The sequence below is a fragment of the Bufo gargarizans genome, unplaced genomic scaffold, assembly GCF_014858855.1.
Source record: "Bufo gargarizans isolate SCDJY-AF-19 unplaced genomic scaffold, ASM1485885v1 original_scaffold_1162_pilon, whole genome shotgun sequence".
NCBI classification, from domain to species: domain Eukaryota; kingdom Metazoa; phylum Chordata; class Amphibia; order Anura; family Bufonidae; genus Bufo; species Bufo gargarizans.
This window is the reverse complement of record NW_025334262.1, coordinates 25,009-51,328: the sequence shown is the minus strand read 5'-3', so window position 1 is coordinate 51,328 and position 26,320 is coordinate 25,009. Positions and strand designations below refer to the sequence as shown.

General features: G+C 48.9%; 1 protein-coding gene across 1 annotated transcript in view; it reads right to left on the bottom strand.

Annotated features, from left to right (window-relative positions):
- The window catches only part of LOC122923024 (general receptor for phosphoinositides 1-associated scaffold protein-like), a 65,109-nt gene that overhangs the window by 16,891 nt on the left and 21,898 nt on the right, over nt 1–26,320 (bottom strand). The window contains exons 3-4 of the mRNA XM_044273811.1: nt 23,117–23,171; nt 21,066–21,168 (exon numbers count right to left, since the gene is read on the bottom strand). Of these exons, the coding sequence (XP_044129746.1) occupies nt 21,066–21,168; nt 23,117–23,171 (158 nt within the window). The remainder of the gene's footprint in view (nt 1–21,065; nt 21,169–23,116; nt 23,172–26,320) is intronic.

Sequence of the window (26,320 nt, the reverse complement as noted above, 5' to 3'; positions counted from 1 at the left end):
CAGGAGGACAAAGATCAGGAGCCTCTGACTGGGCTGCCTGCACCTCTGCCTCCAATTCAGGAAAAAGAGCAGAGACCACCACACCTTCAGCCAAAATGGGACCCGGGTCTTCAAAATTCCCGCCTCCCGGAAAACAACGTGACAGGGCATCTGCCTTCACATTCTTAACTCCAGGGCGGAACGTGACAACAAAATTAAACCTAGAAAAGAACAACGACCATCTGGCCTGTCTCGGGTTCAGACGCTTGGCTGACTCCAAGTAGGCCAGATTTTTATGGTCAGTAAATACGGTAATAGGGTGTCTGGCCCCCTCTAGCCAATGGCGCCATTCCTCAAAAGCCAACTTGATGGCCAACAATTCCCTATCTCCCACATCGTAATTTCTCTCTGCGGAGGAGAGTTTTCTTGAGAAAAAGGCACACGGTCGCCAATTGGCAGGAGAGGAACCCTGAGACAAGACCGCCCCCACACCCACCTCAGAAGCATCAACCTCAACTATGAAGGGTAATGAAACATCAGGTTGCACCAAGATGGGAGCGGAAGCAAAACTCTCCTTGATATCAGAAAAGGCCTTACGCGCCTCTACTGACCAAGAAGAAAAATCTACCCCCTTTCTGGTCATATCAGTGAGTGGTTTAACAATAGAAGAATAATTCAAAATGAACTTCCTGTAATAATTGGCAAAGCCCAAAAAACGCATCAGCGCCTTTTGATTCTCAGGAAGCTCCCACTCAAGCACAGCGCGGACCTTCTCGGGGTCCATGCGAAAACCAGAAGCGGAGAGAAGAAACCCCAGAAATTGAATTTCTGGAACCGCAAACACACATTTTTCCAGTTTCGCATATAATTTATTCTCCCGCAGGATGAGCAAGACCTGACGTAAATGTTCCTTATGAGTTTTGAAATCGGGAGAAAAAATCAAAAAGTCATCCAAATACACCAATACAAATTTTCCCATCAAATGATAAAAAATGCTGTTCACGAAATGCTGAAAAACGGCTGGGGCATTCATCAACCCAAAAGGCATAACCAAATTCTCAAAATGGCCCTCAGGGGTATTGAAGGCCGTCTTCCATTCGTCCCCCTCTCTGACCCTGACCAGGTTGTATGCCCCTCTTAAATCTAATTTGGAAAAGACTTTAGCCCCAACAACCTGGTTAAACAGGTCCGGGATCAGAGGAAGCGGATAAGGGTCACGAATTGTGATATTGTTCAGCTCCCTGAAATCCAGACAAGGTCTTAAAGAACCATCTTTTTTCTTAACAAAGAAAAAACCAGCGGCAACAGGTGACTTTGAGGGTCGTATGTGTCCCTTTCTCAGACTCTCAGAGATATAAGCACGCATAGCGATCCTCTCAGGTTGGGAAAGATTGTATAAACGAGATTTAGGCAGCTTGGCGTCTGGGATGAGATTAATAGGGCAATCGTACTCCCTGTGCGGGGGCAAATCCTGAACTCCACTCTCAGAGAAGACATCCGAAAATTCAGAGAGAAAAGATGGTACAGTCTTAGTAGCAACCTCAGAAACAGATGTCGTGAGGCAATTCTCTCTGCAAAAGTCACTCCAACCATTTATTTGCCTTGCTTGCCAATCAATGGTGGGGTTATGTTTAGTGAGCCAGGGTAGCCCCAACACTAGAGGAGTCGGCAAACCGCTAAGGACGAAACATGACACATCCTCAACATGAGCATCACTCACAATTAAACGGATATTGTGAACTATGCCCTTTAATGACTTCTGAGAAAGTGGAGCGGAATCGATAGAAAACACAGGAATATCCTTTCTCAAAGCGCACACCTGGAAACCATGAGTTATCGCAAAGTGATTATCAATGAGATTAACCGCTGCTCCACTATCCACAAAAATCTCACAAAAAATGTTCTTGCTCTCTAGCGCCACCCTAGCCGGCAGGACAAAACGGGAACTACAAGCAAACGGAAAATCTTCAATTTCCGCCTCAATCCTGCCAATAGTAACAGACGGAACCTTTTTCAAAGATTTTTTCCTCTTTGTTTCTTTATTATACCCAGAGAACTGCCTGAATCTCCTAGAGGGACAAATATTTGCCAAATGATTAATACCTCCACAACAAAAACAAACCCTCCCATGCGGGCTGAATCTTCTATTGTCAGAAGCAATCAACCCCAGCTGCATGGGCTCCTGCTCAGAAGGGGCTGACAGCGACTGAGACCCCTGCGCAGAGAATGGGACCGCTGCACAGTCCTGGGACCGAGTATGACAGGAAAGAGAGATCTCTCCTCTCTCTCTAAGACGCCTGTCAATACGAACGGCCTGAGACATAGCAGAGTCCAAAGAAATAGGCCTTTCATGAAAGGCAAATGCATCTTTCAATCCCTCTGAAAGACCATGGCAAAATTGACTTCGGAGTGCAGCATCATTCCAACCAGTATCAGCTGCCCAACTCCGAAATTCTGAGCAGTATATTTCTGCGGATTGTTTACCCTGGCATAGGAGACGTAGTTTAGACTCAGCCAGAGCAATACCATCCGGATCATCATATATCTGACCCAGGGCTAAAAAGAATTCATCCACTGAACGGAGAGGCCGTGCCCCCTCCGGCAGCGAAAAGGCCCAAGACTGAGCGTTACCCCTGAGCAGCGATATAATGATCCCCACCCTCCGTTCCTCATCACCAGAAGAATGGGGAAGAAGGCGAAAATGGAGTTTGCAAGCCTCTCTAAAACGCACAAAATTCTCACTACCCCCGGAGAACGTATCCGGGAGCGAGATCTTAGGCTCAGAACAAGCTCCATGAACGCAAGCTGAACCGGTCACTTGAAGCTGAGACAAAGTCTTACGGAGGTCAGCTACCTCCAATGAAAGACCCTGGAAGCGTTCAGCCAAAAGTGAAACCGGATCCATGCTTAAGACGGTTTTGGCGGCTTATAATGTCACGGAATGTGTACAGGTAACAAGGCAAAGCAACATGTATAAACGACTCGCTGGATCCAAAAACTAAGGAACCAAGGGAGACCCCTGCAGAAGACCTGGCACTTTCCCTGGCTGCTCAGCCTATGCAAAGATCCTAATGGTGGAGGTTTGCATATCCACGAACCTTGACTATAAAGCCCTGAGCACCCTACTATAGTGAGGGGACACGACCACCGGCTCCCTACACAAGACACGGAGGGAGTCAGGGTCATCTGGGATCCAGCAAACAGATATTAACATATAAAAGTACACTTAGCTTTGAAGCAAACAGGAGGACAGATCAGCGTGCACACACACTCCAGGAAGAAATATAAGCCGCCCCGAAAAGCATTCTGGGGAGGCATTTAAAGGGAAGCAATTAAGACATGACAGCTGAGAGAGGCTGACGAGAGGAGGAGCTGAATACCACAACACAGAAATTCAAGGAGGAGGTTCTGAAAGGCCTCTGTCAGAGCTTCTCAGCTGTCTGGTTGTGACACCCATTCAGCTGGGCAGATATTGTTGATGTTTACTGGGAAGAACCCCAGGTGGCCGGTGGAGATGGGACCGAGGTCTCTCCACCGGTCCTGCAGGGAATTGGGAGCCTAGTCTCCATTCCCCAGTGGCAGGCTGAGTTACAGGGGGCAGAGGTAGTCGTTCCTGCCCCCCAGCAGCAGCATGATTTTTTGGGAATTGGGAGCCGTGTCTCCATTCCCCAGCGGCAGTGTGAAATGCAGGGAGAGGAGAGCAACGGCCTCCCTCCCCAGCGGCAGGCTGAGTTACAGGGGGCAGAGGTAGTTGTTCCTGCCCCCCAGCAGCAGCATGATTTTTTGGAAATTGGGAGCCGAGTCTCCATTCCCCAGCGGCAGATGGAGTTACAGGGGGCAGAGACAGTCGGTCCTGTCCCCCAGCGGCAGAGTGTCCTACAGGGAATAGAGAGCCCAGTCTCCTTTCCCCAGCAGCAGGACACTGTATTGGGAGCGGAGGCGGTCGGTCGCCCTCCACAGCGGCTGGAAGTATGTATGGGAGAGGAGCTCGTTACCCCCTCTCCCCAGCGGCAGCTTAACGCACCAGGGGGAGACAGTAAGCCCCACAACAGGGCAGATGGGACCGTGGTCTCTGCACGTACAGCACAGGGGTAGAGACAGTCGGTCTCCCCCTCCAACAACCAGGCTCCCACCAGGCTTCTTCCGTGGTAGCGCTGGCACCAGGGCAGAGTACCGCTGATCCCTGGCCACAAAGCAACCTCCACTCCAAGCCAGGGAGCAACACAGAGACCGGGAGTACCAGCTACCAATATAACCTTGGGGGATTCACTGGACAGAGACAGCCTACTAAATTCTACAGGTCCAGTATTGGGTTGTGGGTGGGCTGCCAGACTAATTTAGGTACCGACCGGCGTGAGGTCAGGTATCTGGTTAGTCTTCCCTGGGGGGGGGGGGAGATGTGTGGCGAAACCAACCTCGCCACTGGGTTTTGGAGAGGGCTGTTTAAAAGCCTCTTGCCTCAGGATTATGGCCCATAGTAACTGTAAAGGAGAAGACAGACCGGCCGCACAGCTTAAATCTGTCTGTAGAATTGTATTTTATGTTATTATGCGTTCGGTTAAATTGTATGTTATGTGAGGGCACCCAGATAGCTAATAGTATTGTATTTGTGTATTCTGAGTGCCATTCACCTAATGATATGCACTCAGACTTGAGCTATCTGGGGATATGTTAAATGTCTGTGTTTGCTGTGGGGGTGTGCCATTGTGTGTTTGGGTGGTGATTCCTGTCCTGTTGTCTCCACATGTGTATTGGTGATCTCCCCTTTGTCCTGAGAGATAATTGGATTGTGTTCGGTCGTCTCCGGGACAGAGGGGAGGAAACCATGATGCATTGTGGGGATATGTTGTATCTGTCCTGTATCTGCAACAAACTGTAATAAAAACCAGGCTGGGTGTGCCAGCACTTCAGAGCACTGCTTGACCCTCAACACGGAACCTTGTCTCGTTATTGGGGGGGATTCCCTGTATGCTGTTGGAGACTGATTGCCAGGAGTGTAAGCTGACGGATACGCTTTTCCTGTTCGTCTGCCGGCAGCTACTTGCGAGGTTCCAGTTTGAAGTGCTATTTTGTATCCAGTTCGGGAGGTTGGTGTTCTGCAGTAGCTGTGCCTGTCTCTCGGAAAGGGGCTTATTGCCTAAACAGATTTTAACCCCTTGTCTGCGGAAACGGTGCCGTTACAGCCAGTTCCCCCTAAAAAACGTCTATCCCTCCCCCGTGAGCCTCCTCTCTGTCGCCCACGGCGATTACCTCCCCGAGGTGACAGTCTAATTCTCTTGGATATACTGTCAGAGTCAGAGCACTCTGTTTCTGTCGAGGATTGGTCAGTGTTACCACCCACGATGTCTCTCCTATTGGCGATAGAGGAATAAATCCTGTTCTCTTTAAAATCTGCTAAATCTCTCACAAATTGGCGGTGCTTGTGCTCCTTGAGATGGTACTGGTATTTCTCAAGGAAGTTGTGTAACTGCTTCTCTTTATTTGCAAACTCTGCCTCTTGTGAAAAGGTTTGAGCAGCCTCAACACCTGCAGTTAGTTTTTTATTGAGGTTTCTAGATTATTTTTCTCCTCTATTAAAAGGAGGCGCATCAGCCGCAGAGAACTCTCAGTGGCTTCCTCCTTCCATTTACTGAGAAAGCCAGGGCTTCTGAATCTAGCTGCGGGTAACAGCGCGATCCTGAGTCCCCTCGGAACAATGCTATGTTTGAGATAATTCTCCAAGCTTTGCACTTCCCACCAAGAGAGAATTTGATCTTTGCAATTATCCGTCAGTGCTTTAAATGCTGCATGAAATGATAGGGTATACTTCTTTTTGTAAAATTCTTTATCTAAAAATACTTCTCTGGCCTCCACCAGCCAGCTCTCAGCACTGAAGCCATGGAGGCACACAAAGTACACGTAGGTCAGTCGCAGAACTAAATAAGCAGCATACATTTTGCTAGCACATGCAACCTTGTCATCTGTCCAATGTTCTAATACTCTAATAGAAAATCACTGGGTAGATCAGCAATGTATGCTAGCTATAAGGCCTCAAGCACATGGACATATTTTTTGTCCGCAGCCGATCTGCATTTTTTGCGGATCGGAGGTGCACCCATTCATTTCCATGGGGCCACACTATGTGGTGTCCCTATCCATTAGTCCGTTCCATCGTCCAGCAAAATGGATAAAACATGTCCTATTCTTGACCATTTCGTGGACAAGAATAAGCATTTTTAACATATTGGGAAAATATGGAACGCACACTGCCGATTTTTGGACTGCAAAAAATGTATACATTGGGTGCATGAGGTTTTAAAACGCACAAGAACAAGGTTTATGGATAGACGCTAGCTAGGGGGTACTGACTTAAGTGAGGGGAAATGTACTGTAGAATAGATCGAGGTCCAAGTGGTAAAAAGGAGACGATATCTACTAGGAGACCGCATTGCAGTTATATTAGAGAATTACGGCAACTATAACCTAAACTCTAGACTGTGGTCATATGGACTGGAGGGAAGGGGCCTGAAATGCAAGGATTTCCTTGAATTTCTAAAACATTTGGCAGCTCTGATTAGAGCAGGAACAGAAGAAGTTCATGCTCTCTCTCGGAGGCTCCTGTACAAGTCCTCGGCTTCACTCATTTCCTGCACTGAACATGCTGTATAATGTAAAAATAAAAAATAAAAACTAGGACGAAAACATCCCAGCAAGCATGAGTTTCACATTAACACACTGTTGTTCAAAGTCAAAGAATCATTAGCCAAACAAACACTGGACATGGACGGCACATTTTCTTAAAATACAAGAAATGAACCGGATTTAAGAAAGTAACCAGAGTTGAGGGAAGGAAACACTAGTAAACAATGCTGTCAGGGTTCATGTACATTATACAGTCATTCACTAGGATCGTTAAGGTCCACCATACATAGGAATACATGGAGAGTTTGTATTGTTGTCTTTATACTATTTATGTACTTTCTGCACAGATCTCAAATCTTCTGGGTTCCTGACCATATCACCAAATATACCCCTAGGGGCTCTTTCACACTTGCGTTGGCCGGATCCGTCGTGTACTCCATTTGCCGGAATTACACGCCGGATCCAGAAAAACGCGTGAGAACGCATCATTATTTCTTTCCGGATGCGTCTTTCCGGCTTTTTTTCTAAGATACTGATCCGGAAATCCTGAATGCAACATTACCGTTTTTTGAAACAGCGGATCTGTTGTGTACTGATGAGCGGATCCGGTAAAATAATTATTATCAGAAATGAATTCTTATCACTAAATTTATAGTTGTCCAACTAATAAAATATGCAAATATTTTGGTCTATAAAAAGTGAACCTAGATGACTAGCTCAGATTCTGCTTAGGATTGTCGCCAGGATGATGCCTGAACAAGAGTTTGCTTTCAAAGCCCTGATCTTGGTTTCAAGATGGAGGAAACAAGAGCGAGATAGACGTCAGCGTCGTCTTCGTCGGTATTGGGTTCATCCACCACACCCTCTCCCACCGACCGGACAGCGACACAGTTCCAGTGTCGCTCCCCAAGCGGTGGGAGAGCATGTCAGGCCTTTATCCACCACACCCTCTCCCACCGACCGGAGAGCGACACAGTTCCAGTGTCCCTCACCAAGCAGTGGGAGAGCATGTCAGGCCTTTATCCACCACACCCTCTCCCACCGACCGGAGAGCGACACAGTTCCAGTGTCGCTCACCAAGCAGTGGGAGAGCATGTCAGGCCTTTATCCACAGTTCCAGTGTCGCTCACCAAGCAGTGGGAGAGCATGTCAGGCCTTTATCCAACACACCCTCTCCCACCGACCAGAGAGTGACACAGTTCCAGTGTCGCTCACCAAGCAGTGGGAGAGCATGTCAGGCCTTTATCCAACACACCCTCTCCCACCGACCGGAGAGCGACACAGTTCCAGTGTCGCTCACCAAGCAGTGGGAGAGCATGTCAGGCCTTTATCCAACACACCCACTCCCACCGACCGGAGAGCGACACAGTTCCAGTGTCGCTCACCAAGCGGTGGGAGAGCATGTCAGGCCTTTATCCACCACACCCTCTCCCACCGACCGGAGAGTGACACAGTTCCAGTGTCGCTCCCCAAGCAGTGGGAGAGCATGTCAGGCCTTTATCCACCACACCCTCTCCCACCGACCGGAGAGTGACACAGTTCCAGTGTCGCTCACCAAGCAGTGGGAGAGCATGTCAGGCCTTTATCCACCACACCCTCTCCCACCGACCGGAGAGCGACACAGTTCCAGTGTCCCTCACCAAGCAGTGGGAGAGCATGTCAGGCCTTTATCCACCACACCCTCTCCCACCGACCGGACAGCGACACAGTTCCAGTGTCCCTCACCAAGCAGTGGGAGAGCATGTCAGGCCTTTATCCACCACACCCTCTCCCACCGACCGGACAGCGACACAGTTGCAGTGTCACTCACCAAGCGGTGGGAGAGCATGTCAGGCCTTTATCCACCACACCCTCTCCCACCGACCGGAGAGTGACACAGTTCCAGTGTCGCTCCCCAAGCGGTGGGAGAGCATGTCAGGCCTTTATCCACCACACCCTCTCCCCCCGCCTGTAGAGCGACACAGTTCCAGTGTCGCTCCCCAAGCGGTGGGAGAGCATGTCAGGCCTTTATCCACCACACCCTCTCCCCCCGCCTGTAGAGCGACACAGTTCCAGTGTCCCTCACCAAGCGGTGGGAGAGCATGTCAGGCCTTTATCCACCACACCCTCTCCCCCCGCCTGTAGAGCGACACAGTTGCAGTGTCACTCACCAAGCGGTGGGAGAGCATGTCAGGCCTTTATCCACCACACCCTCTCCCACCGACCGGAGAGCGACACAGTTGCAGTGTCGCTCCCCAAGCGGTGGGAGAGCATGTCAGGCCTTTATCCACCACACCCTCTCCCACCGACCGGAGAGCGACACAGTTCCAGTGTCCCTCACCAAGCGGTGGGAGAGCATGTCAGGCCTTTATCCACCACACACTCTCCCACCGACCGGAGAGTGACACAGTTCCAGTGTCCCTCACCAAGCGGTGGGAGAGCATGTCAGGCCTTTATCCACCACACACTCTCCCACCGACCGGAGAGCGACACAGTTCCAGTGTCGCTCCCCAAGCGGTGGGAGAGCATGTCAGGCCTTTATCCACCACACCCTCTCCCACCGACCGGAGAGCGACACAGTTCCAGTGTCGCTCACCAAGCGGTGGGAGAGCATGTCAGGTATATTTTTATTTTAGTAAATAAACACAAGGACACATAAAAACGTTTTACAGAATTTTACTGATTTAAAATAATAATAATAATAATATATATATAAATAAAACAATATTAATATAAAAATTAAATCAACAAAATCACAAATCCCGGTATTGAGGATTTGGAGGAGGAGGTTGGGGGGTAGAAGGCAGTGCATGGCTTGATCCCTCTCCACCTTCGTATGTTCTGGTGGACACTGAAATGTGTGATGTGGGAGGAGAGACAGCGGGAGTATGCAACCGGGATGGGGATTGGGTGAAGGAGTTGCCCGAGCCAGCGAAGAAGGAGTGGTTAAAGTTGATGGTTGAAAATAGTTAGGAGGAGAGAGAGAGAACAGTGGTGAAAAGGCTCGGGGGTTGGAGAATGGGGAGGTGGTTGAGGTGGACGGGTTGGAGTTTGCGGAGGTTGGAAGTGGTGCGGAGGTTGGAAGTGGTGAGGAGGTTGGAAGTGGTGAGGAGGTTGGAAGTGGTGAGGAGTTTAGAAGTGGTGAGGATGTTGTGGTGGGGGATAGGAATGGGACGTGGGATAGGTCGGTGGTTGGGGGACGGAAGTTGTGCGGTGTCTCAAATCCCACACCGCATCCTCCACCCTACGTCTGAACTCCAACACCTGGTCGGGCGTGAAGTCCGCCACCAGCTGATTAACTGATGGCCAATAGGTTTGTAGCGGGCCCGGCTGAGAAAACTGCGCCACACACTCCCGCAGACTTCATAGCGGTACGGCTGCCGGCGGGTTCCGCCAGACCCACTCGGGCGATTGACCTCCTCGTTATAATCTTTCTTATAGCGGTCCCTTATTGAGCGCCATCGCACCTTGACTGACGTCTCTGAAAAATATAAAAATAAACATTACTCTCAAATTACAGGCATTACCAAACTGCAGCCCTACAGCTGTTGCAAAACTACTACTCCTGACATGCCTGGATAGGGCATGCTGGGAGTTGTAGTTTTGCAACAGCTGGAGGGCCGCATTTAAAAAATGTAAGGCTACTTACTGCAATCTTCCTGTTGGCCTTCACTGAGGTCGTCCCAATCCGGAAGTATTTTGCAACAAATCTCCATCCACAGACTCCGGGTCAGGTGATGGTCTGCATGGTCCCAGAGTGGGACACGTTCCTCCACCAGATGGATGAGCAGTTCATTGTCAATATAGAATCCGGATAATTCCTCCTCATCCGTCCTGGCAGAGGCCCTTGAACCCTAAATAAATGAGAAAATAAATTAATAATTAAAATAAAATATATAATAATTTACACATATGATATAACAAGAGTCAATAATGAGATATACTCACACGTTCCCGACCGCCGCGTGCTCCCCGGCGCCTTGTGGGTGGTTGCTGACGACCTCTTGAGGCAACAGTAGGATTAGACTAAAATAAAAGAATATCAAACTTAATACTAAAAAAAAAAAAAAAAAAAAGTAAAAGCACAAAAAAACGTACCGCTTCATGGTGTCCACCCCGGACTTCCTCCTCTCCCGCTGTCGGAGCAGGGCCGGAACACCTCTCCTCCGTTGACGATTGCTGTGAAAGAAAAAAAACATTAATATTTTGGACATGGGATAATAAAATAAAGCTTTAAAACATGACCTACCGTATCCAAGCGAACTGGTTGGCTTGGCGGAGAGTTCCCGGACTCACTTGTAGAGCCTACTGAAACAATTAAAAATAATTAAACAATTGAGTTTGAATCACTGAAAATAATCCCTCGAAAATGATACTTACTGGACACTATCAGGTCTCTCTCCCAAAAATATAACCTAAAAACAATGAGACCAAAAAAATGAAAATGATCAAATTAATATTAAACAACAGTGCCACCTTAACCAGGGGACTACTACCCCCAACATCCTCCATGCAGTCACCCCAGCTGCAGTCTCAAAGCAAAAGCACTTGGGACTGAAGCTGGGGTGACTGCACGGTGGGTGCTGGGGGCAGCATTCCCCAAGGGACTACTACCCCCAACATCCTCCATGCAGTCACCCCAGCTGCAGTCCCAAAGCAAAAGCACTTGGGACTGAAGCTGGGGTGACTGCACGGTGGGTGCTGGGGGCAGCATTCCCCAGGGGACTACTACCCCCAACATCCTCCATGCAGTCACCCCAGCTGCAGTCCCAAGCAAAAGCACTTGGGACTGAAGCTAGGGTGACTGCACGGTGGGTGCTGGGGGCAGCATTCCCCAAGGGACTACTACCCCCAACATCCTCCATGCAGTCACCCCAGCTGCAGTCCCAAAGCAAAAGCACTTGGGCCTGCAGCTGGGGTGAGTGCACGGTGGGTGCTGGGGGCAGCATTCTCCAGGGGACTACTACCCCCAACATCCATTTTCTGCCTGTCTAGGACATAGTAGAGTAGGACAAACACACACAATACTCACCTCCAGGAGCTGCTTTCACGCCCTGTCTTCTCCCGCGCGGGTTGTCTGTGGAAGTTATCGCGTCAGCCAAGACCTTCCTACTTCCTGGCGCAGACGCAACTTCCGGATCCGTCGTTGCGTTGTAACAACTGAAGATGTTAGGATGGATCCGGAATAACACATTTCAATGGGCTATTATTCCGGATCCGTCGTTGCGTCGTAACAACTGAAGATGTTAGGACGGATCCGGAATAACACATTTCAATGGGCTATTATTCCGGATCCGTCGTTGCGTCGTAACAACTGAAGATGTTAGGACGGATCCGGAATAACACATTTCAATGGGCTATTATTCCGGATCCGTCGTTGCGTCGTAACAACTGAAGATGTTAGGACGGATCCGGAATAACACATTTCAATGGGCTATTATTCCGGATCCGTCGAAGCGGCAAGTGTTCAGGATTTTTGGCCGGAGATAAAAGCGCAGCATACTGCGGTATTTTCTCCGGCCAAAAAACGTTCCGGTCGGAACTGAAGACGTCCTGATGGATCCTGAACGGATTTCTCTCCATTCAGAATGCATTAGGATAATCCTGATCAGGATTCTTCTGGCATAGAGCCCCGACGACGGAACTCTATGCCGGATCCGGACAACGCAAGTGTGAAAGAGCCCTAAGGCCTCATGCACACGGCCGTTGTTTCGGTCCGCATACAAGCCGCAGTTTTGGCGTCTTGGATGCGGACCCGTTCACTTCAATGGGGCCGTAAAAGATGCTGTGTGCCATCCGCTGCTCCGTTCTAAGGCCCCGCACAAAAAATATAACCTGTCCTATTCTTGTCTGAGCTTTGCGGACAAGAATAGGCAGTTCTATTAAAGGCTGTCCGTGCCGTTCTGCAAATTGGGGAACGCACATTGACGCCATCCGTGTTCTGCAGATCTGCGGACCGCAAAAAACGGAACGGTCGTGTGCATGAGGCCATAGATAGAGGTCGGTTAGAAAGCTCCTTCAGCTGACAAGGTTTCCTCCAGGGTGGATAAAAATCTATGATTTCTTTAAAAAAATCAAAAAAATCTGATTTTTTTCTTTTTATTTAAATCGGATTTTTGGGATTTAAATCAGATTTTTTGATATAAAATTCTTTTTGAGGAAAATATATTACCATCCAAAGGTTATTTCAGTAGGAAATAAGGGTGACTTTTTGAATGATGCAGAATAAGGCTGTTTATGTGTAATTTTTGGTAAATTCCATGAATCCATTCACAGAGGTTTTTGTAGGATCACTGGGCAGTTTCTCGGCCTACAAGACAGTATCACAGACGCTCGGTTACTTCTGGAGTTCTCAAAACTGAATTTAAAACATGAAAAGAGGTGAGAAAAAGATCTTCATCCCGACTTCTCCAAACCTATAAATACAGACTCAACCCCTTCAGTGCCAAGGTTAAAGTTCAGTGAATAGAATATAAACAATATGTTTCTGATTGTTTGGAGTGGAATCTGCACAAGAAGAAAGTGAAGCTAAGTGTGAGGAGGAAAAGGCAAGCAGACAAGGAGCACTACAAGAGCACCCTACTGCACAGCCACAGACAGACAAGTCTTTGGCTCTTTGTGTATCACCTGAGGTTTATCACATTCTTTCCTTGGAGGAAAAAAGCTATAATGGCAGCAGCCGTAAGAGACCCAGTTTGGCAATATTGTAATGAAGTTCCTTTACCTATCGGTGAGGCAGGCATGGTGCAAACTGCAAACACTGCAACAGACATGGATGTGTCAGCAAATAGCCCGCTGTAATGTTATCGCTTCAGCTGAAGAAATCCTATTAGAATTGTTATTATTAAAGTACAACAGAAAAATGGTCCAAATATGAATCTTTATGTAAAAAACTATGATTTAAATGAAATCCACCCTGGTTTCCTCCCCACTTTGCCACAGACATTTCAGCCTAATGTGTAACATGCCGTCTACTACTGGGGAGGAATCTGGACACCCCTCCCCCATTTACTCCAACCTGTAAGGCCGGCCATTCACATGAAACACTTGTTCGGCCACCACTCTCCTCATCCCCTCACATAGGGACAGAAGTGGAAGACGCTAGTAGACATATCTGGAGCAGCCCAATCCTTCTATCTCCTGTAATATGCAGCCAAGGGAGGCCCCGACCCATATGCACATCTAATATGTATTGCCCTCTTAAAAGGGATTCACTCAGCAGTTCTGGCCATTCAAAACGGCTGAGAGCACTAGGTGGGGGCTGGGAGAAAGCAGGAAAAACAGATATCAGGAGTAGTGTGAATAGGAACTTTTTTCTGCTTCTGTAAATGTCCTGAAGCAGAGCTATGAAGTGTCCTGCCCTACATGACAGATGTACTGGCCTCCTGGTTGGATGCTACAGCTGTCACTTAGAGCAGAAGGGAAGGGCTGTGAACAAGCTTAATGCACAAGACAGAGCTCGTCAAATCGCAGAAGCAGCGCCTAACAGAGTAACAGTTTATATTCACACTACTCCTGATAATAAACGCTCCACAAAACAGCTGTGTGTGTCCTGCTTTCCCCACAGCCCTGACCTAGTGCATGTTGAACAGTGCGGACAGACTCTCTTCACCTACTATCATTCACAGAGGACATATGGATGTGGCAAAGCCGCATGGACTCTCACCATGTACGGCTTCCTTTAGAAAACGCCTCGGAGGTAAAAATTGGATTTTTTGTACTCACCGTAAAATCCTTTTCTCGTAGTAGGCATTGGGGGACACAGCACCATGGGTATATGTCCAACTACCACTAGGAGGCACTAGACACAAAAAGTGTTGGCTCCTCCCAGGTGGGCTATACCCTCTCCACAGGCACGAGGCTATTCAGTTTGTACCAAAAGCAGTAGGAGAGAGAAGAAAAGCAAGGAACCAACAACTCCCGTACCGGGAAAGATCAAGAGACCAGCCCGGAGAAGCGGAAGAAAAAACATAGGGAGGGATCTGTGTCCCCCAATGCCTACTACGAGAAAAGGATTTTACGGTGAGTACAAAAAATCCAATTTTCTCGTGCATGGCATTGGGGGACACAGCACCATGGGACGTCCCAAAGCAGTCCCTGAGGGAGGGAAAAGAAGAGACGCGCCACCGGTTGGGCATACAGGTGCAGGAGAACCATGTGACCCAACGGGAAAAAACACGAGATGGGCAAGAGGTTCGATAACAAGGAAGAAACCTCAGAAGAAGCAGGGAAGACTGCCAGCACCCCAGGACAAATGACTGGAAGAAAATCCCAAATGCAAGAAGGTGGCAAAAGGAAACAGAGCGCAGCCAAGGGCTGGAGAAAAAATTAGGACAGCACCGCGTGGTGAAACTACCCAACGCTCTACATTGTTCCAGACCCAAAAAAACCTGTGGCCATCCCCTGAAAGGCCAGGGGAGAAAAGAAACAGGGAAGCACTGAAAACCAAACGAGTGGGGGAGCCATAGCAAGGCTCACATGTGAAGGGAGGGGACTCCCCTCACCGCAAGGCCAGGAAAGAAGCTAAGCGCCCCATGTAAAGGTGAAAACCCAAGGCTGCTAGAGGAAACCGCCAACCCTGGAGAAGGAGGGGGTTGTAGGTAAAAAACCAGGAAAAGAACGATAGCTCCTGCGTCCCCAAAAACAGGAGACGAGGCGCAGGCCTCCGAAAACAAGATATCACCGTGAAGCGTAAGACCAGAGGAAACTCTGGGCATGTGAAGTATCATGGAAAAAAGAAAGCCAGATACAGGCCAGGCAACCTCGGCAGGACACACTGGACTGAGAGACATGGGAGTAGAAGGAGAGCACTCCAAAAAACCTAAAGAGGAAAGGTCCTACAACAGGAGGAGGTCCCTCCCGAAGGAGACCATACGGTGGAACTGCAAACCGCAGCACTAAACCACTCAATACCAGGTACTTGACGTGGGAGGATGGAAAAAGAGACACAAATCCCAAGAGGACCTCAAATGAACAGGGACAGGGACTCCAGAAAGGAGTACCCAGTATGGGCTCACAAGGAACCAGGAGCTGAACCACCAGAAGACAACGCAAGCCAGAATATCCAGGAAAGGCGAAAAGAAACCACCATAGGGGAAGGGGCATTGGCCATGGACAACTAGCCGTACCAAGAATATTGACCAGCAAACCTTAAACATTGTCCCAGAGAGGGCAAGTACAGCAGCTCGGGATGTACCACAAAACGACAGACATCCATATGCATAAGGAATGCAGAAGTCGCCATGAAAAAACCGGGGTAGCCTACATAGAAATGTAGAAACCAGCTGCGACCGGCATACAGAAAACTTCCAGGGGGGAGAAAGCACCAGACAGGTGCAGACGACGGCAAGGTCCAAGAGGACTGCCCCTCCGCCACAACTAAGCAGAAAATACAAGGGAATACCGAAAACACCTGGACCCAGAAGGAACTACGGGGCCCTGTCCGATACCAGAGCAATCAGCTGAAAATTCAGACAGGTGTGTGTGGCGCTCAGAGGTCCTGTCCTTGACCCATCAGGGAGGACGTCCAGCAATGATAAAAGCCGTGGACCCAGAAGGATTCCGTGTGGCGGACATCCAGCGATGACAGAAAACCGCAGCCGCGGCCGATGCCACCAGCTACGTGTCCAAACAAGGTAGAAGATCCAGTGGAGATCCTTGTACTTCACCAGGAATGGGCCGCTCAGCAATTAGGAAACAACGCGAGTACTCCCCTATAACATGGGGTAACGCGGAGCACAGCATACCGTAGTACCGTAAAGAGAAGGCAAGAGCAACTACAGCACGAAGGCCAACAACCACCTGGCCACGGAGTAGGGAGCGTGGTTGAATGAGGACCACCCGCCGGATCAGACAGATCAGTCATATACTGGAGCTACCAGAAGTAGCAGTAGACCGACAAGGTGGGGGTTGGGCTGGCCCACACCTGCCAGACATGGTAACCATGCACACGCTGAACGAAGGGGGCCTGGTGCAGACAGTGCCTTGAGAGGTACAAGGAGACCAATGAGCGCGACAGTAAAGGAGTGGCAGATGTATGGAAGAACCGAATGGATGGAATCAACATCCGCAGCACAGATTAGAACCCGTGGGCAGAAAACACCCAGTGATACAGAAACTGTCTGAGCTACAGACCGCACCACAGGGCCCAGCGCTTGGGGTACTACAAACACACGCCTAAAATATGGGTAAAGTGGCTGCATGTTGCCAACTAAGGAGAGTGGAAACATAGCCACAGCATCTGGGAATGAGACAGCATACGGAGGGTACAGGTACACAACCTGTAAAGTAGAAATATGGCTGTGTTAGAGGAACTACATTTAAGATCGAAGCAATGTGGCCGCATGGTGCACCCTAGACCCAGAGAGGTGCAACAGCAACCGCGTTAATAATGGAACCCAGTAGGGCCGCACGGTACCACAAAGAACAAGATAGGTGCACACCACAATCAGGTAGGTGCAATGGCAACAGAAACAGGGCCGCATAGCACACCCTAGAAGCCAGACAGGTTGAACGGCTGCAGCATCGGAGACGGTTCAGGGACTCTACCCATGAAGGGAGTAAGATGGCCGTTTGGTGCACACTATGATGAGGTAGGTGCAATGGCCACGGCAATAGGAGGAGGCCTCAATATCTCGTCCTGTAAGGAGAGAAAATGCCACATGGAACACCATAAAGCCGGACAGGAGGAACGGCTACCGCATCCGGAGATGGCTCAGGTACTCCACCTGTTAAGGGATCAAGGCGGCAGGGAACAGACAGGTAACTGAACCGGACAGGGGCAATTCTACGGCAATTGAAAGTGGCCTCTATATTCCGCCCGTAGGGAGAAATGTTGCCGCATGGAACACAACAGAGCCCGCCAGAGGTATCGGCTACAGCACCGGCGATGGCGTAGGTACTCTACCTGTGAAGGAAGCAAATTGGCTGGGAACAGACAGGCGCAATTGCAGCGGCAATTAAAGGCAGCCTGTATATCTCGCCAGGAAGGGAGAAATAGTGTCGCATGGAACACCATAGCGCCAAGCCAGGGGAATCGGCTACAGCATCAGGAGATGGTGTAGGTACTCCACCTATGACAGGAGCAAAGTGGCTGGGAACAGACAGGTGCAATTGCAACGGCAATTGAAGCGGCCTGTATATCTCACCCGGAAGGGAGAAATAGTGCTGTATGGAACACCATAGAGCCAGCCAGGAGTAATGGCTTCTGTAGGTACACTACCTAAGAAAAGGGGCAAGGCGGCTGTACAATTGCTCTGAACTCACCAACCTACAGGAGGCGATAGCCGAGCTAACCGCTTGCCCAGAACAGGAACTCCCTGTAATGAGGTAGAGTGGTGAACACCAACAACAGGATGGGGACCCCACGGAAACACTCTCAAATGTGTAGAGGATAGCCCCTGGTGTAGGGGAATCAGGAAGGCTTGTCAGGGACAGCCTATGGCAGTGGTGCAGGAACCCCCCTGTTAAGGAGAAGGCGTACGTATCAGACACCGGGTAGGTGACTCAGTATGCTAAACACGGGGACGGCTGCCTTACCTGTGCGGTTGAATACCTGTGCGGTCAGGGGAGCACCATCCGAAAATCCACTAGAGGGGATACCAACCCTGTTTAGGTAGGAGAGGTTCCTCCGTGCACGTAGTCTTGACCTCCCAGAGGGCTTCTATATGGAGGAAGACCGCCTGATGCTCTGTTCCGAGGGAATCGGTGCAGAGGTGTCCCCAGAGGCAACGGATGGGGTGACAGGAAGGATTCGTCACCAGCCTCAGGCCTGTCCTGGGGGGGATCCGAGGATGCCGAGGAGGGGTGGGACCCCGTTGAGACCACCCGAGGGTGTACTGTGAGCTACCCCTCGCCGAACCCGGGTGCAGGTACCCCTAACTAAGCATGCCCCATCTGCAGGGAGGACCCTGGGAGGGCAGAGGTGGCCGCAATTTGGGTTGGTAGCGTTCCAGCGACACTGCCAGGGAGAGTCGGCCAAGGTTCCCATGGCATTGACACGGAGGGACCCATTCATGGGGAACCTACACAAAAAGATTGTTCAGGGAAAACAATGGGATCTGGGAAGAGGTACTGCACACCAGCAGGGACAGGATGACCACATGGCAGCCATTGTAGACAGCGGACGCACGTGAAAACACGTGGCGACCGAGGAGCTGTTGGGAGAAGAGATGCTCAAAAAGCAGCCAGCAGAGGCTGTCTATCCTGACCCGGACGCAGTGTTCCCCCAAAGAGGTGCAGCAGCAGCTGTTCCCCAAAAAAGAGGTGGTTAGTAGGGCTGCAGGGGACATGAAGCAATCGAGGGGTTAACCACCCCCTCCAACAGAAAAAACATGTTAGCCCAGGAAAGGGTGAGGAGATAGCTCCTCCCGAGGGCCGGGCGGGGCTCAGAAAAGCCCGGGAAGCAAGGGGGAGGGGCCGGGAAGGTTGCGGCCTAGCAGGCCCAAAAGCCGGGGCCTCGATTTATGAGGCGGCCGGGAATGGAGCAAGGGGGGCGGGGCGAACCGCGGCCGACAGAGGGCCCACCGGACCATAAAAATAGGTGAGTAGGGTAGGGGGGGAGAAGCGACACCTGGGGATAGGCAGATCAGGGCAAACAGAGCACCTGGGAGCCGGGGACAGGCCATAGAAGATGAGGCCTAGTCCCGGCAGAAGCCGGGGACTAAAGTAGCAGGGAAGCCAGGGAGAGACTGTGGCCAGGGAGGAGAGAAAAGACCAACCGAGGGGGAAAAGAAGGGAGGAAAAACATGAATATAACCCCCCCAGGAGGGGGGTGGGGGGGTTGGCTAGGAGGAAAGAAGAGGCTCCCCAGGACCCCCAGCTAAGGTGGATCCCATCCCCCTGGCCACAGAAGGGAACCTAACCCTGGGGCAGGGACACAGGGACAGGGGAGTATACTCACCATCCGATGTCTTCGGGCGCAGCACGGTCACCCCTTCGGCAGACTCAACACGGGAACCGTGGGAATGCCGGCAAGCCACTGCGGATGCAGTCCGTGGGGACTGGGTGACCGGCGATGGTACCGAAGTACGCGCCCGCAGGGGGGGCAACTAAAGTGGAACACGATGGAGCCCCAGCCTGCAGCAGGCATAACGGTGGAAAAAAACCGACCTGCGGAAGAGAGAAAAAAAAAAAACAATAAAAATAAACAGCAGAACCTGCAAAAAAGCAGGACAGGTCTGCCTCCTACGGACACTAGACTAAAACTGAATAGCCTCGTGCCTGTGGAGAGGGTATAGCCCACCTGGGAGGAGCCAACACTTTTTGTGTCTAGTGCCTCCTAGTGGTAGTTGGACATATACCCATGGTGCTGTGTCCCCCAATGCCATGCACGAGAAAGTTGCGCATTTTATTATCAGTCAGGATTTATTTCTATGTTTTACCACAAATGATTCCCGCGCTCTCACATGTTTTGTGGGAAAATATTAGATAAATTCTGTGACAGAAAATGGACAAAGTGCATTGCTGAGCAACATTCAGTCTGACCGCACGCAATTAGGCCTCATGCACGCGACCGCCTTCTGCAAACCACGGATCCGCAAAACGCGAAGGGTGTCCGTGTGTGTTCCGCAATTTGCAGAACGGAACGGACAGCCATTAATATAACTGCCTATTCTTGTCCGCAAAAAGTGGAGAATAGGACAGGTTATATTTTTTGGCGGACCACGGAACAGAGCAACGGACGCAGACAGAACACGGAGTGCTGTCCGCATCTTTTACGGCCCCATTGAAGTGAGAGGGTAAGCATCCGAGCCGCCAAGACTATGACTCGGATGCGGACCAAAACACCGGCCGTGTGCATGAGGCCTAAACAATACTCAGGTCGTGTGTTGCTGCATCTCCCGGACCCACCGTAGCTCCCTGACCCGAACTGCCGGCACCAGTGACGTATGAGAGGTCAGTTCCTATCTGATAGTGGCTCTACTGTACTGTACTCACATGGATGATGCCAGTACAGTACAACAGGCCCGCCATCAGATAGGAATGGACTGTTTTATACATCGCTATGATGCAGTCGGTTCGGGTTAGGGGCGCAGCAGTCGGACCGGGAGATGTGGCCAACACGGCCTGTCTTTCCTGAATCATCCCTACAACTTCTTACCAAGACATAATGATAGTACAGACTATGCAGGACCTGGTCTGATTAGATACATTTTTCTTCTAGGTGATAGGATTTCTCGTAGTCTGCCATTTACCTCTCAGGCATACATACCTGACCATACTGTCAGTCATAACCACTATAATACATAGACATAAGCAACTGTGTTACACGGTGATAATAATTACTCTAAGGATCATTAACTGGAAAGCGAAGCTCAGACGGGAAGTCACGTCTTTGGTTTCCTAAGCAAAGCCACTCGCATTACTTCTAACGGCAGGAGGATGATGGCGAGAACCCGAGGAAATTCTAGACAAATGCCTTGAACCGAGGCAAATGGGAAAACCTGTCCTGGGGGCTTATCGAGAAAAAAAAGAAACACACTTACCAATTTTCATCCCACACCACGCGGCAGGACTTCCTTTGTGCACCCGACAGACAAACATGAACGTTTCCACAGCGTTTTTGTCCTTGTGATGTAGTTTGTACGTCTAGAGAAGGGGAAGAATGGTACATGTGTAATTCAGAGACAAGGATAAAGAGGAGGACGGATCCCTGGCTAGAAGGCTACGAGGCCCATGTGACACCAAAGATTGGAAGGAAACGTTTCGGGAAAAGCTGTCTAGCTTGATATTGAGAGAGAACACAAGAATAAACCTCTGCTGGAAATGGCCAGACGCTGCGCAAACACCTGGTCTGAACACGTCCTAGGAACCGTGACAGGCGGCTGCGCTGGATGATAATCCAGGAGCCCGGCTAATAATTAACCCCTTGCTGGATCCATAATCACAGGGTACATTTTATTAATTCATACTTGTCCAGTACTAATAAGGGATTCGAGATGTACTGAAGCATATTCTAGGAAAAAGAGGTGGTCCACCATGTTCCATCAAACACCCCCGTGAGACGGCATCTCTTGTCCACGAAATAAAAAGAGCTAAAGGGGTATTCCGATTACAAGTTACCCTCTATTCTCAGAACTATTACATTTTGGCTGAGGTCCTACTGCTGGAATCCCACTGATCCCGAAAGGACTCCACACCCCTCTGAGCCCCCCAAAACGGCCACTCCATTCATCTCTAGTGATAGAACAGGGATCGGCAACCTTCGGCACTCCAGCTGCTGTGAAACTACAGCTCACAGCATGCACACTCAGCTGTTCTTGTAACTCCCAAAGAAGTGAAAGGAGGATTCTGGGAGTTGTAGTTTCTGAACAGCTGGAGTGCTGATCCCTTTTCTAGAAATAGCTGGGCGCTGTACTTGGCTGTCTCCAGAACTGCCATAGAGATAAACGGAGCGGCAGTGTGCTTGAACGACCTTCGGCCCTAAGGGTTAAGGGGGCTCCCATTCAGTGTAATATTTATTCTCCATCCTGTGGACGGTGAGTAACTTGTGACAACTGGAATATCCCTTTAACTTGCGTAAATCACAAAGGCCTTCATTCATGACTTTAAAGGGAACCTGTCCCCGGGATTGTGTGTATAGAGCTGAGGACATGGGCTGCTAGATGGCCGCTAGCACATCCGCAGTCCCCAGTCCCCATAGCTCTGTGTGCTTTTATTGTGTAAAAAAATATTTGATACATATGCAAACGTCCCTGAGATGAGTCACGTACAGGACTCATCTCAGGGTAATTTGCATATGGCTCAAATGTTTTGTTTTACACAATAAAAGCACACAGAGCTATGGGGACTGGGGACTGCGGAGGTGCTAGCGGCCATCTAGCAGCCCATGTCCTCAGCTCTATACACAAAATACCGGGGACAGGTTCCCTTTAAGTCCGTTTTTTTTTTTTTGCATAAACTAAGCCTTTAAAAAAACCTAACAAAAACAAACAAACTTTGAGTGAATTTCCCTTTTTACACGGTGTGTTCCAGAAGCTAAAGTCAGCGAGGCTTGCTGGCGGGGACATGGGCTAGAACTCTGAAACAGATTTATTAATACTAAAGCCAGAAAACGGTGCACGTTTCGGCATAAATCTATTCCTGCTGATAGGCTCAGGAGTGTCACATTTATTCGGAGGGGCGCCCCTTTGTGAATCATGTGTAACATTCACATCATACGAGTGACCTGACCATAAATATACACGCCAGGCTGAGCATGCATGGTTACATAAAAAAAGGGGGTCGGGGGTTGTTTAGGGAGTTGTCCAGTTTAGAAAAGCCATTTTCCTATACCCTATTAGAGATTTAGTAAGGGGGGGGGGGTCACATTTCTTGGCCTGGAGGGTGTCCTGTGCTGCCCAGTACTGGGAATAGGCAACGTGCCATGTTCAGTTCCACCTGTGGTGGCGCTCTAGATCTCAATGAATATGGCTGATTTCATGATCATTGGCTCTAACAGTATCACAGAGGTCTGACTGTAACTGACCAGAAAGCCTCCGAGGCAAGGTGATGAGGCTCCTGGTGATGAGACGCCATACTAGCCGTCACCACTCACCTGAATCTCAAATCCAAAGGTTTCACAATCTTCTTTTTCTAAAGTGACTGTTTTCCTGGAAGAACAAAGAAAAGAGTCTCTTTTATATTTAATGCCTTCCTCCCCCCATCTTCACAGTCGCTGCCACTAACCAGGACAAAGCGTACGTGGCGCGTCTTGCACAATACGTCTCCCTGAGGCTGTGGGCTGCTGACGTAGAAAGCCACAACCGCCACCAATGCTTGAGGAGCCCGTTATTCAAGAGTCTCCTTGAAAACTTAGTTGTGCGTAAACTCCATCTACACTGTGCTACCTAAAAAGCAGTCCACTGACCAACAAAGTGTATATTAACTATGCATTATACATTATAGCAAAGAAAGAAGGGTGAGCGAAGCTCCTCCATAGTAATTGCACTAAAAGTCTACGGTTCCCAACTACAATAGGAACGCCTCAGCAGAACATGGAAAGCAGATGCCATAGGAAACCAAGACCAGGAGTCTTGTAATAAATATCCTATAAAAAAACAAAACACACCCATGGGTGTCAATAGCCTAATATATACACACAGTGGTGCGCCTTCATGTAAAAAAGACTACCCAATGTCCCGGTGTAACTGGACGAGCTTATACGTACAAGAAAAAAGGAGAACTGAAACCTCTTAGACTCCAATGCTGAAAAAATATTATTCTTTATTGAAAACTCAGTGAGTAATAAAATGCCATCACAACAAGGGGAGTAGGGAGCACAGACGCCTTCCCAGCTCTACAGTGTCGACATAGAAAATCACAAATCCATTAAACATTGCTGCAATTACATAGGAGTCCAAATGTAAGGTATGGCTGAATGACTGAAATAATGTGGGTAGTGACCAGAAGGGGAATCCACACGTAAGCACAACCCGTGAGACAGGTGGTGGTGTGACCTAACTGGACCTGCGTCCCACCAATGTAACAGTGAGCCAGACCAAGAGATGGAATGTAAATAAATGAAGGGACTCACCAAGAGTAGATGCCACCTGGATATCTGGGATGGCGTTACCCCGAGCCGCGTTTCGGCGTACCTTCGTCAGGGAGTAACGCCATCACTGTGGGAGTAGCTATTTAACAGCCCCTTAGCCAATCGTGTCCACATATTGATTCTCACCAGCTGAACAGACGTTGGCGCACAGTGCGCGGCGGTCAGGGCTCCGTCATCCAACACCGTTACAGTATATTACTATAATGTGTAAAGATATAACGATATCATAGATGCCCAATTAAATACATCATTATCTCTCATATCCATATTTAATATAAAATGGTGACGTTTGTGTAACTGTAAAGAGTATCATGTCAATAAATAAATATAAAACCGTAAATTACATAGACAGTGTCACTAAAAGGGTAATCGTGAAACCCCACAATGGATTGTATATGGCGACCAGCGGTTCCATATAAGGGTCTAATAACATAATTACAGGGACTCCAAGAAATAACATGATAGCAGCATTACCAAATCAATATGATGCACCACACATAACGAGAAACACGATAGAAAGATAAGGGAATAACATGACGATAAGCTTCCAATATACGAATAGTGTCATGGAAGAAGAGCGTCATGGCGCAATGGAAAAGAGAATAGACGATGAAAGATGTGAGCAGTGAAACTTGGAGATAAGGAGTGAATATATAGAAGGGTCATAAATACCTATGTAGATGAAGAGCAGTAACAATGATGTGTGGTGAGTAATACTGTATGAGTGATGTACTGCAGCCAAAAAGTGTAACCAAATGTATATCGCTGAAGGCCGTTCTATCATGGGCAGAAATCCCAGATGTGAAGAAGGTGCAGAGTGCGAGAGAATAATGAGGGAAACACATATATCATTGGTTTTATATAATCTATAGCTGTAAAAAGGGATAACACATAAAAGCCATGATGCCCCAAAGCATATATTATATGTAAAGTCATAAATCCCCGCAGTGAGCACATCACAACGCACACCTGCGGGCACAGTGGAGCCCTGGGTCCCCAGGTGTGCATACATCAATATAACAACCTATATACGCAAAAGAATCCCGCAAAAAAGTATAATGTTGGACAGCATAATATATATATATACATGTGGAGATATGATGTAACGTCAAATAGTCCAGGATCAGAGAGGAGCCATGATAGACTTCTAAGGTCCCATTTCGCAAAACATCTATGAATACAAAGAACAGCAAATTTGGCGAGATAAACGGGAAACAAGGCGCTCATAGGGTAGTCATTTTTGGTAGATAGTGTTAGATAGAGTACTGTATCAGTAACTGCACTCACCTTCTGGGGTTTGTGCTTGTGTCAGCACAACACTTGCAAAGGCGGGGGCCAGGGGGGGGGGGATTCGGGGGGGAGTAAAAATCCGATCCAGATGAGGTATGCTGCCGCGGTATCTTTCTCAATCCTTGGAGTCGCCAGTACTCCAGAGGAGTGATATAGAATGCTGTAAAAGGGCTGCGTACTAGCTTGTACACACTGTGATACCTTTTGGCGCAAAACCACAATAGCGAATATCGTCTTTTTAGAAATATTTATTTGTTCATTTCTAAAAAGACGATATTCGCTATTGTGGTTTTGCGCCAATAGGTATCACAGTGTGTACAAGCTAGTACACAGCCCTTTTACAGCATGAATACAAATAACGGCACCAAGCGGCAGCTTTGCTAGTACATGGCCTGAAAAAACAGGAAAGTCAGGTTAAAATGGTAAAATCATAACAAAAAACATTAAAAGCGGAAGTGAAAATACCCCACAGTGATGGTCCCGGTGATCACAGAAATGACGAGAAACCCTAATTCTCATTGAGTCCCCTTGGACGTAGAGTTCCAAGGGTCCATATCCACCGGCTGTCTTTTTGGGCTAGTTTTTTTTTAGTAGATATTGCCGGCTCTTAGGTTGGGCCTAATGCAGTCAATCCCTTTCACTTTGAACAGACTGGGATTGCATGCATGATATTCTTTGAAATGCCGGGCTATGGGTTTTTGGTCCACATTGCCCTGTGTGTCGGCTGCTGAAAGAATATCTTTCACGTGTTCGCGTACCCGCACCTTCAGCTCACGAGTAGTCAGCCCTATATAGATTTTCTTACAGGGACATGAAGCATAGTACACCACCTTTGAACTGGAACAGGTAAGGTTGTGTCGAATTTGAAATGTCCGTTCACCAGATGAGTTTACGAAGTCACATGCCCGTTCCATATTC